Consider the following 16,823-nt stretch of genomic DNA (forward strand, 5'->3'; position numbering starts at 1 on the left):
AATTTCTTTGCCCCAGGCCCCCTGAATTCTCTGGGCGGCCCTGCTAGACAATCTTAATTCATACCACTTGTATGTATGCATTAGGATACAGTCCTTAATTTCAGGGTTGTGCACTGTTTTCCTACAGGACCCCTATCTCAGTCAGTACACAGGGTGGACTGTACTTAGTGAATGGGGTAGCTGTTCAATATTTATTTTTACCCTCCTCATCCAAAGTATGGTCCAATTTATTGATGCAGAACTGAGAAACCCTCCCAAGTTACAGATGATCACACAGGAGGAACAGTGCCCTGCCATCACAATTGAGTCACTGGCTTGCAGCCTGACTGTGCCAAACGTCTCCCCTGCTGAAGTCTTTGCGTCTGGATCTGCTAAGGAAGGAGGAGACAGCTGAAGAAGGAGCAGGGAAAGGAAGGAGTGCCGCAGATTCCCAAAGATCTACAGGCTGTCCAATTAGCTCGCAGCAAAGGTAATACAGCAAACTGCTACTATGAGCACAGAGGCAGCAGATTAGGGCTGTGACACAGGTACCAACCCTATGTATGGTCAAGTGTCAAGCACTTTGACAAATGAGTTCACTCTGCAGTTCTGTGTAAGTAGAGTCCACCTAAGAAGTCATTCTTGATTAATGGATTTGCTGTGTATGCACATATACCTCAGTTCATCTCCTCTACATATGTCTATTTATATATATACTAGAGATAGTAGAAACAGTCTGAATTTCAAAGTTTCTCTGGGGGGCGGGGATTAAAAATGAGCAATTTCGATGCAAAAAAAATGTCTATAATTAAAATGGGGAGGTTTCTAGCCCTGATCCCCCTCCCACCCTCTGAACCCCTCAGTCCCAGCCCAGAACACCCTCCTACACCCCAAACCCCTCATCTCCAGCCCCACCCCTGAGCCTACACCCCCAGCTGGAGCCCTCACCCCCCTGCACCCCAACCTCTTGCCCTGATCCCCTGAGCAGAGAGTGTGGCCTCAGAGAAGGGGTGGGGCAGGGGAGGGGCAAGGGTGTTCATTTTTGTGCATGTAGAAAGTTGGCAACCCTAGAAAGAACCCAAATTCTTTTTTTTTAATAATGATCTTTAAGCTAATCTCATATTTAGGTGGGAGAGGGAGGGCTGACTCATTATTATTGAATATTTGACAATCAGGTCCAGCTCCAGGCACCAGTGAAGGAAGCAGGTGCTTGGGGCGGCCAATGGAAAGGGGCGACACGTCTGGGTCTTCGGGTCTTTGGCGGCAATTCAGCAGTGGGTCCCTCGGAGTGAAGGACCCGCCGCCGAATTGCCACCGAAGAATGAAGCGGCAGTGCCGCATTATTATTGAATATTTGACAATCAGGTCCAGCTCCAGGCACCAGTGAAGGAAGCAGGTGCTTGGGGCGGCCAATGGAAAGGGGCGGCACGTCTGGGTCTTCGGGTCTTTGGCGGCAATTCAGCAGTGGGTCCCTCGGAGTGAAGGACCTGCCACCGAATTGCCACAGAAGAATGAAGCGGCAGTGCCGCCGATCGGGGCTTTATCTCCCCCCCCCCACTTTGCCACGTGGGGCGGCAAAAAAGCTGTAAGTACTAGTGGCAGTGACTGTAATTGATTAGGGGCCTTAAAACTACCATGCCAACAAGGAAACTAAACTATGTATCCAAAACTTATCAGATCTTCTGATCTTAACAAAACTGCCATCTCTGGTAGACTGGAGGGCCATTTGGAGCTACTCTCCCTCTTTCAACTCCTCCCTCTCTGCCCCAGGAAGGAGGGAGGCCCAATATGCAAAGTCCCCAGGCCCTTATCCTTCCTAGGTCACTCCAACTGTGACTAAAACATGTCAATCTCCCTTTCCCTCTTGTTTTTTTTTTTTAAAAAGGGACATGGAAGCAATGGGTACTGTTGGGAACAAAGATAAGTGGGGAAAGCATATCATAGTGCGATGTGAGTGTCTGGAGAGCTGTGCAGGGTGGTAGAGCACAGAAATTTTGACCCCCATCTCTGGCTGGCCAGTGATGCCAGCCACCATCATTCACCTATTAAATTTTCAAACAAGCACCTTCATAATATCCCTTGTGCTGCCCCACATGCTTGGGAGGAGCTCCCCATTAACATTGCACAGCCATCTCATTATCCGCTTTCAAAACTTTCCTTGAAACTCTCCTTTGCCATGATGCCTACAAAAAAAAATTGAGAACTGTTATGCTGAGACCACTGCCTCTCCTACCGACCAGTATTGTCTCATTGTTTCCCTGTACTCCTTTGCCTGCCAGTTTCCATCAATTGTCTCCTTTCTTATAAGATTACAAACTCTTTGGGGCAGGAAACCATCATTTTCTTCTGTGTTTGTACAGCACCTAGCACAATAGTGTCCTGGGTCATGCCCAGGGTTCCTAGGTGCTTGGGAATGCCACTACTCTATTAAATAATAGTCCAGATGTGTGGATGGAGAACTGGGGACTTAAGGAAGAGTGTATTTCTTCAGGGGCCAGAAGAGGGGCTGTAGGGGACACTGGGGTGGGAGTTTGTTGGGCCTCTGCAAGAAAGCAATCAATCAGAGATAATCCATATCAACCTTAACAGCTATAAATGTGAATAAATATTGGCACTGGTACATGTTTGTTTAAAAAGCTGGGAAATCCAAACAAAATACAATTAATTTTGGTTGCAGGTTGCTAGACTGCATATTCCTCCAATGGTCCAGCACAAACTGGAAAAAGCACAAAATAAACATTTAAGTCATTCAACTGCCTGTCTATACTACACTAACTAGTTCCCCTTTCTATCTCAACTACCTTTCTTGTACCACCCACAGCCAACATATCTCTGGTCTCATCCTAAAGCAGGAGTAGGCAACCTACGGCACGCGTGCCGAAGGCGGCACAGAAGCTGATTTTCAGTGGCATTCACACTGCTTGGGTCCCGGCCACCGGTTCGGAGGGCTCTGCATTTTAATTTAATTTTAAGTGAAGCATCTTAAATATTTAAAAAGCCTTATTTACTTTACATACAACAATAGTTTAGTTATATATTATAGACTTATAGAAAGAGACCTTCTAAAAACATTAACATGTATTACTGGCACGCGAAACCTTAAATTAGAGTGAAATAAATGAAGACTTGGCACATCATTTCTGAAAGGTTGCCAACCCCTATCCTAAAGAAACAATAGGAAGCCTTAACTCTGACCATAAATATAATACAAAACACACATATGCAGACATAAATTGTGTATTTTCTATATACTATTACTACCAAGCCTTACAACATAGTTCACTCACTCACACAGCTTTTCCTAAACATTATAGAATCTCACAGCAGCAATTTGCAGTTTTACACCCAAGCTAATTTACATAGTTTTGTACTATATATAGTTTTGTGCATACAATGTAAACTAGAAAAGCCACACCAACCATTATTAATTATCAAAACACAGGGACATATAACCAATAAACATGGCCACAGTTCAAGGGTGTGTGTACATGCATATATTTTTAACTTTCGGTGTATATTTGTTCACTATCTAAATACACACCTCTCTCTGTACATATCTTAAATACATGCTTATGTGTCTGTGCAAACAGATGTTTCTCTCTCTAGACAGATGTACATTATCGGTATATATGCAAACACCTCTTTGGGTACATGTATTGAATCTATATTGCCTGGGTAGATATTTCCATTGCTACATATGAATGTATTAATAGAGAACTATGTACACATAGATAATGTAGAGTACATATGTCTTAGCATATCTGCATATCTGTGCATACGTGTATACAGAGATTGTATCTGTCTACATACATATTCTCTATATGTACAGATATTTGTTTGCATACAAGTAGTGAATCTATAGTGTTATGTGTGTAGGCAGATATTTCTCTTACTAGATACAGAGCTATATACAGATATTGAGCTATGTATGAATTCTTTATTGTCTGTGGACAGAGGATTTTCCTTGTAGGTATATTTATACTCGATTGGTATGAGCCTGTCTGTAGACATAGCAGCAAAGAGTCCTGTGGCACGTTATAGACTAACAGATGTTTTGGAGCATGAGCTTTCGTGGGTGAATACCCACTTCACCCACGAAAGCTCATGCTCCAAAACGCCTGTTAGTCTATAACGTGCCACAGGACTCTTTGCTGCTTTTACAGATCCAGACTAACACGGCTACCCCTCTGATACTTGACTCTGTAGACATAGTACTGTGTGTGTGGATAGTTCTCACTTTGTATACAGCATTATTTACACACATGTACACACAAATGTGCATGCTCAGATACATTTAGTCTCGCTGCCTAAGCCCTTCTCTCGAGGTACAAGTCCTGACATGTCTATGCCTATATTTTGTTCAGCTGTAGCTTACATATATAGATTATGTACTTATTGCACAGGCCCTTCCCCCAGGCGGCAGCTGCCCCGCTGCTCTCAGCGCCAGACGCTCTGTTCCCAGGCAGCTGCCGCCTCCCAGCGCCTCTCGCCTCCCAAGCTTTGTTTGTTTACAATCAGATTACGTCACCCCACCCCGGACCCCGCCCTCCCGAACTGTCGTCACAATGGTGCGATCGCGGGATTGGTGGCTGCGGGTTCCCGGCCCCGCCCGGCCCCGACGCCATTTCCGTCCTGCGGCGGCTATAAGAGGCGACGCGCGGAGGCGGCTCGCCTCGTCCCTCGCAGCAGGAGATGCTCGCTGTTTTCCCGGTGTCGCCTCCGCTGCTGTTGCCGCCGCCCCCCTGTCTGAGGAGGAGGCCGCCGCCCCCGCCCCCCCCGGGATGTGAGCTGGGGTGCGCTGCTCTCCTGTCCCCGCGTTAGAGCCGCGCCCGCCGCCCCCATGCATCCCGCCCTGTACACCCGGGCCAGCATGATACGCGAGATCGCCGCGGCTGTGGGCTTCATCTCCAAGTTCCTGCGCACCAAGGGGCTGATGAACGAGCGGCAGCTGCAGACTTTCAGCCAGAGCCTACAGGAGCTGCTGGCAGGTGAGGGGCGGCGCCGCGCGGCCCGGGGCTGCTCTGGCGAGCAGGGCGCCGTCTTCAGCCGCCCTCGCCCGTGCTGCCCGCTGGCGGCGTCCGCCGGGCCTGGGCGGTGCGGGGGAGTCACTCTGCGCCCCCCTCCCCCGACCCAGGGAGGTGGTAGCTGGATACTGGGACCCGTGGGAGCCGCCCCCATACCTGTTGGGGGGCAGTGCCCCCCCCGGCATGGCTCCCCACGCGGGATCCCTTCCCCTCAGCTCTTGGGGGGGGGGGCAGAGCTCCCCACGCGGGATCCCTTCCCCCCAAGCTCAGCTGTTGGCCCACCATGGTTCCCTTTATTCCCCCATCCCCGAAGCTCAGTTTGCCCCCAAGTGTTTTTACAAGCCCAGTTCTGCTTGCTTCTTTCCCAGTACCTAGCAGAGCCGCCCTTAAGCCCTTGCCCTTTGTCACTTTTCAGTTCCTAAACCAGGCCTCTAATTTGTGTCTTTGTAGTGAGACAAAGACACACGACTGGCTTCTGGAAAGAAACTTCTCTAGCATTTTCAAGCTCTGTAGTTTTATACAGTGCATGAGTTTGTCCGAAACAGGAATGCTTTTTAAAAAGCTGCAACCCCTGATAATGTAGTCAACCAACATCATGTATCTTGTTTTGGTTGCTAGTATTATAATACAGTAACATAGTTTTTAAATAAGGAAAATCAGGGTCCTTTCCTGGCTGCTTACAAAGGTGGTGGAGAAGGGGGAGAGATTTAAATTGAAGCCTCTTAAGTTTAAAATCTGTTTGGACACAGACCGATAACAGTCTCTGAAAGAAATCAGCACTTTGTGAGGTACTGAAACCACATCCAGTTTCAAGTGTAAAGTGTAGAAAAATTGTTTTTATATCTGGAAAATATTACAGAAATGGGAGTCAGGTTCCTTCAGGACCTATTTTCCAGAAAATGCACTATAGACATCTTTCTATTGTGCTACCCTTCAAAGGCACCAGTCAGGGTCCTTTGTCCTAGGTGCTATACAACCACATAGGAAAATGTGGTTTCTTCCCTATACAGTTTCTGATCCAAGGACCAAGTTCTAATAGTCTTGTTGGTTATATTTCAGTGGCCTTACCCTGTTACTTGGGTAACTGTGGTGAGTAGAGGTATAAGAATTTAGCCCTAGGACAACAAGTGATATAGTAAGGTAGTAGAGAGGTATGCACTAAGATGAACATTCAAAATACATAAGGTCTTTATTTTAAATTGTCAGTAAACATTGCTAGTCTGCTTTTCCCTGTTATAGTTTCATTGGCAGTACTTGCAATGGGAAAATAATACTGAAATGTTTCAAGATGTTAAGTGTATTTTTCCTCCAAAAGTTGAGAATATTTGTAAATCTGGGATATCTGAAACTCCTTAATGCTTCACACAGAACCAGCTTGATACTATGGTTTTGTAATGTCATGCTTATACTCCATGTAACATGCACCTATATTTGAATCATTTTTTAAAAAATGTGAGTAAAAGTAATGACTCAGTTGCAGTTAACTCATGAAAAATACTTGCCACATGAGATCACAGTAAGTAGTGTAAATTGCCTCCAAAAATATTTGAGCTCATCTTGAGTTTTTCCATTGTCTTTCAGGTTTACAATTTATTATGTTAGACATTCTGACAATGTTAGTCACTTGTTGAGCTGGAAAAATAAAATTTCTCAACAATGTCAATTGTGAAATGGGTAAAAAAAAATTAGAGTACATGACAATCATAGTACATCTTTCTCACTCTTATCTAGAGCTAAGCAGCACAATCTTTTTTTCTTATTCTGTAGAGCATTATAAACATCACTGGTTCCCAGAAAAGCCATGCAAGGGATCAGGTTACCGTTGTATCCGGATCAACCATAAAATGGATCCTCTGATTGGACAAGCAGCACAACGGATTGGACTGAGCAGTCAGGAACTGTTCCGGCTTCTTCCAAGTGAACTCACTCTATGGGTTGACCCCTATGAAGTCTCCTATCGTATCGGAGAGGATGGCTCAATCTGTGTGCTGTATGAAGCTGCACCAGCAGGAGGTAGCCAAAATAACACCAACATGCAAATGGTAGACAGCAGAATAAGCTGTAAGGAGGAACTTCTCTTGGGCAGAACAAGCCCTTCCAAAAACTACAATATGATGACTGTATCGGGTTAAGATATAGTCTATGGATGGATCACCTTAAAATGGATGGATAAAATTGGTTTTTACTTTGGGTGGGCTCCTCTGGGGATGGATTATGGAATTTAAACCATGTCACAGCTGTGAAGATCTGGCACACAATAGAGTGGTAAACTTTCAAGTGACAGTGCCGTAGTTTGGACAGTACCTTTTCAGTGATTTAACAGCCTGTGAGTCAGAATGATCACTTTATTTGCTAGGGAGTGAAGAGGTCCAAGGAAGGTTTCAGTTTCTCCCAGACATCTTACTTAATTTTTACACAAATTATTTCAATCCAAATCTGTATTTATAAAGTTACTCTGCAGTTGGTCTTGCAGAGTAAATTTGCACTATTACACTTACAAATTTGTTACATTTTTGGCAGCTCAGTAACAAGACTTGTTATAAACATAATAGTACTGGAAATTTTCTGACTTTTACCTAGCACTTGCAATATGTATAAATGTACATAAAACAAATTTGTAAGCATGACCTGGGAAAATGGTCAAACTTCATATTGTGTATTGGCCTTGAAAGTAACAAGTGACCAGAATCTGCCATGGCAACAGGCTTTAAAAAAAGACCATATAAAGACACTGTCTGAACTGTGGTGTTAGCACCAGCCAGCTATCTGTACATTTGCTAGCTTGTAGTTTTCTAAGACTGAGTAAACTTCTTATTTTTAGAAAGTGGAGGTCTGGTTTGTAATTTCCTTGTATGTAATTGGGTAAAAGTCTTTTCCACAAACCACCATCTATTTTGTGAACTTTGTTAGTCATCTTTTATTTGGTAAATTATGAACTGGTGTAAATTTGTACAGTTCATGTATATTGATTGTGGCAAAGTTGTACAGATTTCTATATTTTGGATGAGAAATTTTTCTTCTCTCTATAATAAATTGTTTCCTATCTTGGCATTTTAATTAATCTCTTGTCGTGATTATATAGGATCAGGCAAATGATTTATCCTCCCAGTAGATGTAAAATAGGTACTGTACCCTAAAGGATAGGAACATCAATGGCACACGGTTGGGGAAACACTTGATACAGCCATGGATTAATGAAGATCACTTGTGTACAAACACTTGGGAAGTCTAGGGAAACACAGTATTTTAACATGACATGTTAAAACCTTTTTTTAAAAATCAGTCATAATATGGAAATAACTTCAGGGCCAATAATTCCAGGATATGAGGAAAAGGGACAAATAACACCCACCAAAGATGACTTGAATAAATCCAGAGGATTAAAGCTTACATGGTTTCCTGATGAAGTGAGGATATAGCAAACTTAAGTGTCCATTTTGATCTACCTTTGAAAAAAGTTCTCAATTCTTCCCTGATGGATTCTTTGCTCTATTAGCTGTTCCTGGGACACATGTCCCATAGCCTTAAGAGCAGGTTAACTACTTGGCAGAAAGGTTGGTTGCCTTTCACTTTCTTCAGATGCAAGCAAGATTTTCACTTATAAATCAGTATGGGATTCAGCAAACTAAAGGTATGTGATTTTTTTTTCTTTCCCAGATTTAAAAAGACGGATACTAAATTGATATGCCCATATTGAAAAGTGTATTCCAAGTTATGAATGGTTAGATGGTTCAATTAAGCACCCCACTAAAGGCAAAATCTTGCAAGGGTTAGGTACACTTGAGAAGTTCTATACTACTTTACTGCCATTTATTAAAATGTTGATGAGACATGATTTTCAGAACCATGATCCAATGTGCACATTGTTTCATGAGCATGGAACAAAATGCCTACACAACTCAGTCCCTTCCAGTAATGTCTCACTTCTTACATAAAGTTGTAACTGATAAGCAAGTGCATGGCAGAATCATTACTCTGATCTAAACTTACTGTCAAAAGAGGTTAATCAAATTAATTGGAGACTTTCCACTTATGACAAACCTTGCTGATGATTGGCTTTAATTTACATGTAGTCGTATCTGTTTAATCACAATATTTTAGTCATGGTTTAATAGATTCCAATGCAGGGCCAACAGCCCAAATCTAGGCCTTCCTGTTTGTTGATGGCTGTAAGTACAGCCCTGCTCTAATAAACTGTTGCTGAGTAGTGAGGCAGAAAAAAACTTCCTGTCTTAGAAGCTCAGCTTTACATGCAAGTTCGGATCATGGTAAAATAAAGAATTGCTTTAAAATACCTTTTCCCCCAACATATTAATCTAACATTATGTGCCAACATTACTCTGTACTTGGGCTTTCCTCAGTTAAGTCACGTAAGTTATTGGTCGAGTAGTGGATTTTGAGGCGTCTGTTTACTTTTGAGTCTGTCAGTAGCAGTTTTGTCACAGTTTCTAAATTGCAGATGTGCTTTAAAATGCTGTGTTAATCTTTAATTTTGCATCTCTGAAATTTACACAAACTTGTAAAATTCACTGTATTCATTTTGAAAAGCTCCGTCTGCTTAAAATTTGGAAGATTAAAGTGAAGTATTAAAATACAAAGGTGAACATAAGTTTACCTTTGTATTTTAACTTCTGTGGACAGCACTAGTACATCTGAATAGATGAGGCAATGTAAATGTTGCAGGTGGTTTCTTGTGAATCTAAGGTAGGAAAAGACTTGTCTGAAACTTGCTATCTTTACACCACAGAGCAGCAAATGGAACTGCTTGGTGTAATGTGCAGGTGCTTCTGTAAACAGTCTTCTCTTCAGCCAGCAAGAAGAGGATGAGGAAAAGTTAGCTATATGGCTTGCATTTATGACATTCATTATGCAAATTATGAAAGCATGATCAGATTATAGACATGATCTTTGTCTTGCTCATAAGAGCATAGGAAGCTTAATACTGGAGGGCTTTGAGTTAACCCTGGCTACAAGAGGCCATTAAAACTTGTTTCAGTGCAAACAGGACAAATGTTGCAGATAAAATTAAACTTGTAATGGCATCTTACATTCAAAGGAAGACAAACTGTCCAGGCTTAAGTTGCAGTAACACAAACATATCAATAGACAATGTGAGTAGAGCATACCTCAGGATGGCTTGTATGAGTAGCCTAGCTAAATTACTAGGCCTTCCATGTTGAGTATTGAATAATTTTTCTGTTTCAGTGTGTTGAGGGTAATGAGTTTCACTGTATATAAAGCTTTAATGTTAAACTATTTGCCTGGCTTTAATATTGAAGCAGGTTAGAATCTACTAAGGTTAGAAATTATTTACCCCATGATAACAAGTGCCTTTTAGTGTGTACCTGGCATAACAAATGTTTCTGGTTCTTATGCATCCTCCCACCCTTCCTGCCTTGTGCCTCTCTTCTCCCCCACCCCTCTTTCATCTTTTGTGTAGTTCCACACAGCTGAGACTCCTTTTTTCAGTTTCTACCTCCTAGCCATCTTCCCTGTAGACAACTGTTTTTCAGAGCTGTCAGTGCTGCTCCTCTGGCCACTAAACTGCACTAAACATAATTTTTCCTTTGTTACCCCAGAGCTGAATACCCCACTTTAGTAGCTGAACCAAGACTTAAAAAATGAGGTCTGTGTTAAGACCCACAGTTAAGTAACTAAAGAGGGATTTAGGGGCCTTAATGTTAGGCAGCCATTTAAATAAAAAGCAACTGCCAAGATTTTTTTTTTTTTAAATCTCCATTTTTCTACTGATTTTTTTTATAAGGGTTTTCCTCAATGCTGTCTGTGGGACAGGCCTCAACTTGCCAGTTTTTGTCAGAAGTGACTAGTTCTCTCATGTAGCCTGACAGTTTGTAAATAACTTGGTGCCTAAAGTGCTGTGTTACAGCAAAAAGTTACTATAAAAATGTGACAGGTTTCAGAGTAGCAGCTGTGTTAGTCTGTATCTGCAAAAAGAACAGGAGTACTTGTGGCACCTTTGAGACTAACAAATTTATTTGAGCATAAGCTTTTGTGGGCTACAGCCCACTTCATCGGATGCATGCAGTAGAAAATATAGTAGGAAATTTATTTATTTTTACACACACACACACACACACATACACACACAACAATGGGTGTTACCATACACACTATAAGGAGAGTGATCTGTTAAGGTGAGCTATTAGCAGCAGGAGAGAAAAAGAACTGTTTGTAGTGATAATGAAAATGGCCCATTTCCAGCAATTGACAAGAAGATGTGAGGAACTGTAGGGGGGGAATAATAAGTGTAGGGAAATAGTTTTACTTTGTGTAATGGCCCATCCACTCCCAGTCTTTTTGTCTAATTTAATGGTGTCCAATTTGCAAATTAATTCCAATTCAGAAGTCCTTCCACACTTATTGTGCCTCAATGATTCTATATCAAATTGGCTGAGTTAACAAGTAGGAAAAAAATCTTAATTACCAGCACTATATATTCTTCTGGGATCTGGAAATGAAACTGTTTTGGATAATGCATCATTACTAGCCATAATGATTCTGAAAGTTAAATGGTATTTTTAAACCTGTGCACTTCTAATCTTCAATGAAACTGTGCAGGTGTAACTTGCGCCATAATTTGGAGACAGTGAAACTGCAAGTGGGTACGGCTAAGGGAACTTAAACAGCTGTCGATGTGCAAGCTGGAAAGAGTCAAGTTAACTCCTAGTGCTGTTAATATTTCTATGATGTGGTTAGTGAATGTTTGCCTCTGTATTAAGCAGCTATTGCTGAACAGCTGAGAAAGAAAGTGCCATTTTTTTACATGGTCACTTTGAGTACATATGCATTTAAAATCTGTGCTCTTTTTAGTTTTAATGCATAACAAGCTGTTCTGTACAGCAAAATGGGGATATTGCTTCTGTTTTGCACATCTATGTTGAGTTTACTGCTGAATGCTCCTAAATCAAGTGGCACACTGGGTTTTTTCAAAGTTTTCTCTAGTACACTTATTGACTTGAAGGGAAAATGGTTTTTGTATATGGTAAAAGCTGCCATTTGACTCAACTTTAAAGATGTTTTTAATTTAAGGAGTGGAATATGTGGACTAGAGAGAACATTTGGATTAAAAAGGAATGTATATTTACATCTATTCTTGGGGTAACAGAAGTTTTTACATGTGTTTTACATTTACATTCCAGTGTGGCATAAAGTGAACATTGTGAAGCAGGATGTTAATTCAGTGGCTTTCAAAGGCTGGAAAAGCAAGTCAAACTTTAGACAGTAAATGTTGTATCAAGAGTTAGCAGTGACACTTAATTTCCTCAACATAGAAATTGCAGGGTATAATTAACATCCGTTGCTTTGAAACTGCACTTTAATGTATGGTTTCACAATTTCTTTTGGCTGGAGTTGGAGAATATGCTGTGGCAAACTATGTATTGTTGATATAAAGTAGGTCAACAGTAAAATGGCTGACTTACCATACACGGACAGACCTGAAATACTCTTAACACATCAGTGCTTTCTCTAGAGTGTATTTTCACAGTAGAAACTTAAGCCTGAGAGACCCTAAAGCCTAACCTTCTGAACCTTTTGCTAATTCTTTGCTTTATCGCATTTGCTAATTACTGAAAATGTGTTTGAACAAGGGCATCACTCCCTCCTAGCTTCTGTTCTACTGAAGCCTAGTAGATAATGAAGCCAAGTCATAATGCTGCATTTGTGACATCAGTCTTGCCATGGTAATTCTGTCATAAGCTTGTTTGTGATTTGACAGCAAAGTACTGTAGGTCAAATGGGGCCAGAAGTGGTATTCAAATTCAATAGCACAGGGTGAGTAATTACCACATTTTTTTAACAGACATTTTTTATTATATTTCAGAGAGAGAACTGCCTCATGATACCCTTAAGAGACAGGGAAATCCAGCATAAATCAAAGCTGCACTGCAGGGACCAAGTCCTAGGTTGGGGGAGACTTCTGGAGTGGTTTTTTTTGTTTTGTTTAGTTTTTTGTTTTTCAAACCTAAGGAATAGCTGTTCCATCTTGAAGTTCTAGCAATCAGCCACTTGATTTCTAACCGTGGCTTATCAAAAAAACATTTGAAAGGGTTTTTGGGTGGTGTGGTGGTTGTATTTGACACTTGATGCCAACCTTTGGCCTTGCAGTTCCTCTGAGACATGCTAGAATCCAGTGCAAGTTTGTTTTGTGTGTTAGTAATTGTATTTGCTTATTAAAAGCAAACATTTCAACCACTGGGAGTTTGAAGTGGCGGAAGGAAATAACATTTAATGTTTTTGGCGCAGCCTTACATACACACAAGGAGTGGCAGCATCTAACAAAATGGCAGACAACTGGAGGGTGGTTGGGGCAGTGAGGCTTTTGCTACTAGAGTCCAAGGCTGCAGCAAGGAGAAGTTGCTAAGGGTGTGAGGTAAGAAAAGGGTACGACTTCTCCTTAAGTTACTACTAGATGCCCAATCTATTTTTATGTAACAGTATCAGCTGCTCATAGCTGCACTAGGAAAATTCTTAGTATGCTCTTGGTGCTTTGTGCTGTATGAGGTCTAGGCATTTAATTTCCAAGTACAAAAATATGTTCAGCTAGTTTTTCCATTTTTTTCTAGAAATTAACTGTGTATTGAGTATTCTCATACCCTAGTGGATGAATATTTATTAAAGGCAACATTCCTCCCAAGTGTTCGATATTGGAGGTTTGTAATATCTGTCTAAAACCAAGTGTTTTAAACCATCTGACTAGAATAGTTTCATCTCTCCATCTTTCAGGTCATAGTGATGTCATTATTTCACAGGTTCTCAAGTCACCAGAGAGGTTTCTAGGGTGGGCAAGTCATGCATTTCTTAATGTGTAAAAGACAAGCAGAAAAAAAACTTAATCTGCCCCTTACCGCTAGCCACTCCACACTTTCCATGACTTCTTTGTACATTAGAATTAAAAATCCATTTTTCCCCATTTGTGAACTTTACAGAAGAATTATAAATTAGGAACAGGTGCTAGTTTGGTTACTGGGTAGTTCCCCCTAACCCCACCCCAACACAAATGGGATCAAAACTTTTATTTTAAGGGCAATTGCAGTTTTGCCACCTTAGCTCTTTAATATAACTTACATTTTTAATGTTTAATATCAAGCTAAAAATTAACTTGAAAATAAAACGAAGATATTCTACTTGCAACATGGCAGATCTTATTTCCTATTTACCACACAGGAAATACCTTTCTACTTCCCAGCAGGCAGTCTTGTCTGAAACATCAGTAAAATGTCAGCTTGAGTCGAGGCTGGCTTCATTCACTGAGTAGATATACTGAGAGACTAATTTCTATTAAAGTTCAAATACAATCATCCATACTTAGTAATTTTCCAGGGGTGAGACCTTTCCCAGATCATAAAGTCAAGCTATCAAAATGATTTAACTTTTCTAATTACAATTGTAACTTGCACTACAGTGCACTTTTTATTTAAACCCCAGACAAAACTCCTTCCCTTCCTTTAGCATTTCCATTTTGCAGACTCACTCCCCAGCCAGCAATCACTCTAAGGCCAGTGTGTACCGAAGTTTCAAAATAGGGGGCAAGGTTGTGCAGTGGAAATGGCAGTACCAAAATTTATAAATGAGTCAGGATGACATTAAAATGAATGCGAAGTCTGGTGCCAAGTTCTAAAGGAAGAATACAGGAAAATAGTCTGAATTGGGATCTTTTGATGCATTTTATTTGCATCTGCGTTTTTCTTTCCAAGTGTGAGAAAACAGTGTAACAAATACTTGTGTAAATACTCTGCAGAAGAACACTTGAAGCAAATATGTATTTGCATGAATGTTCACACCGGGGTGTTTGTGTGGCCATCTTGAAAGCTTTGCATTTGGCAGACAGCTAATCATTGAACAATAAAGATCATGTGAGGGGTGACTTCACACAGCATGAACAGCAGAATACCAACAGTGAATACTCAAAGCAGTAGTTATAACACATACTTGGAGTAATTGCTAGAAAAATGGTATTTGCAAATATATATCTAAACAATTTCAAATCACTATTCATTAAACTCACTGGACAATTTGAAGAGAAAGGGGAACTCAATTAACTGAATAGACTTATTGCTTGTGGTTAATGTGCCTTATTCTGGTATGGGCATTATCTATACGTAGGTATGTCCCAAATTTCTCCCATTTTATCAAATCCATGTAATCCTGTGACAGGTTTTTCAACACAAATGCCCTGGTGAACTTTGTCCCTCTTTTATATCTATTCCAACCTATATGAGTAATCTTTTATTATCAGTTTACAGAGGCAATACAGGGAAGACAGATTTCCAAGAGACTATACCTTCTTAAAATCTTGGGCCTAGCCCTGCAAATACTTATGTACATGCTAAATTTTATTCACTTGAAGAGTCCTGTTGGCGCCTATGGGACTATTTGTGTGAGTATAACACACATGCTTCAGTGTTCAAGGACAGAGGTATAAGCTGAAATGCTTTTTCAGTGAGGCAAAGAGGGTATTTTCTATTTGTAGGGACACTGTAATGAACCCCAAAATCCTTGCCATTGACCAAGGAGAAGCTTCCAACTTTATTCTTATACGCTGGAGGTACTGGATGTGCTGAAATGAATGATTGGTGCATACCCCTGCATCATTATCTCACTCTAAACATGATTGTTTCAGTACTGCTCACCCCAAATGCCCCAATATCACAAGTCAGACCCCAAAATATGAGCGTGTGGGTTTTTTAAACACCTATTTCTAAGCCATACATTTCCAAACCTTTATTTGCCTTCTGTTTTTTGAACCTTTAGGCGGTCATGTTTTCAAGATTTTCTCTGCAATTGTGATGAAGCTTGTTTCTTGTTTGCTTTTATTAAAATGCAAGTTGAGATTCTCATATCATGATCCCAGGAGCTCTGGGGCTTTAAGGAAAATACCAAATAATATGAAACTTGTGATAAAAATTTGAAGGAATTGGCCTGTGTGTGATTTGGGAGATGAGTCAAGGCCAGACAAATAATCCTGCTAGTAAGAGACAGTAGAGCATCATACAAGCCTCATTAACGTATAGCAGTTTCTTTGTTTTTAGCTCTTGGGATAGTGTTTGACCATCCATCAGATTCGCACACTCCAGAGGGGGCTGGTGCAAAGTATGTCCTATTGCTTTTTGTTGTACTTTGGTGTATTTGCAATGGGATAAGTGAGAGCAGAGGTTCCTATCCTTTTTTTGCTGTGCCCACCTTTAGAGATTCATGTCCCAGGCATGACCCCGCTTTGTTTCCCCTCCCCAGCCCTGTGCCCAAACACCCTTCTCAGCTTCCTCCAGCCCCATTGCTCTCATTCTCCCAAACTACTGTCCTTCCTGCAGCCCCAGCCAGCTCCTCTCAGTCAGCTGAGATCCCTACCTCTCTACACCTGGTGACTCGGCGCTGTTCGGGGTTCTCCGCTCGGTGTCCTCGTCAGGCTCCCTTCTTTTGACTGCACTCCTGTCCCTGTTCTTTTATTAGTTGTCCCCCAAACTCGGGTTTTGAGGTCCTGTAGATCCTCCCCTTAGGCTGGGGGGGAGGGGGAGTCCTTTAGCAGTGGAACCCAATAGGTACACCTGGTGTACTTCCCGGAACCCAGTAGGTACCCCTGGTGACTCTGCTTGCTGGCTCCAGCTGCTTCCTCTATGCTGCTGCCCAGGCCACAGCCTGTTGCTACCAGCTCAGCATCACATGCAGGGAGGGTGACCAGATGTCCCAGTTTTAGGGGCTTTGTCTTATATAGGCAACGATAATCCCCTCCTCTTGGGGGAAAAAAAAGTGTCCCAATTTTTCACACTTGCTATCTGGTCACCCTGTGTGTGGGATGGGGTG

General features: G+C 41.6%; 1 protein-coding gene and 2 long non-coding RNA genes across 7 annotated transcripts in view; 2 read left to right on the plus strand and 1 right to left on the minus strand.

Annotated features, from left to right (window-relative positions):
• Nucleotides 1–206: 206 nt before the first annotated feature.
• Nucleotides 207–4,491, minus strand: LOC120386114. The gene is made up of 3 exons (XR_005589535.1): nucleotides 4,355–4,491; nucleotides 2,045–2,162; nucleotides 207–368 (listed from the first exon to the last, which is right to left on the minus strand). It is a non-coding gene; the product is annotated as an uncharacterized LOC120386114 (long non-coding RNA).
• Nucleotides 4,492–4,636: 145 nt separating this feature from the next.
• Nucleotides 4,637–8,060, plus strand: BTG1 (BTG anti-proliferation factor 1). The gene is made up of 2 exons (XM_039504928.1): nucleotides 4,637–4,967; nucleotides 6,771–8,060. The coding sequence occupies exons 1-2, from the start codon at nucleotides 4,820–4,822 to the stop codon at nucleotides 7,133–7,135; spliced, it is 513 nt and encodes a 170-aa protein (XP_039360862.1). The 5' UTR covers nucleotides 4,637–4,819; the 3' UTR covers nucleotides 7,136–8,060.
• A 4,672-nt stretch (nucleotides 8,061–12,732) lies between these two features.
• The window catches only part of LOC120395350, a 46,082-nt gene continuing 41,991 nt past the window's right edge, over nucleotides 12,733–16,823 (plus strand). For all 5 annotated transcript variants that reach the window (XR_005592613.1, XR_005592610.1, XR_005592612.1 and 2 more), the window contains exon 1: nucleotides 12,733–12,797. This is a non-coding gene — a long non-coding RNA (uncharacterized LOC120395350). The remainder of the gene's footprint in view (nucleotides 12,798–16,823) is intronic.

Source organism: Mauremys reevesii, linkage group 1 (assembly GCF_016161935.1).
Source record: "Mauremys reevesii isolate NIE-2019 linkage group 1, ASM1616193v1, whole genome shotgun sequence".
NCBI classification, from domain to species: domain Eukaryota; kingdom Metazoa; phylum Chordata; order Testudines; family Geoemydidae; genus Mauremys; species Mauremys reevesii.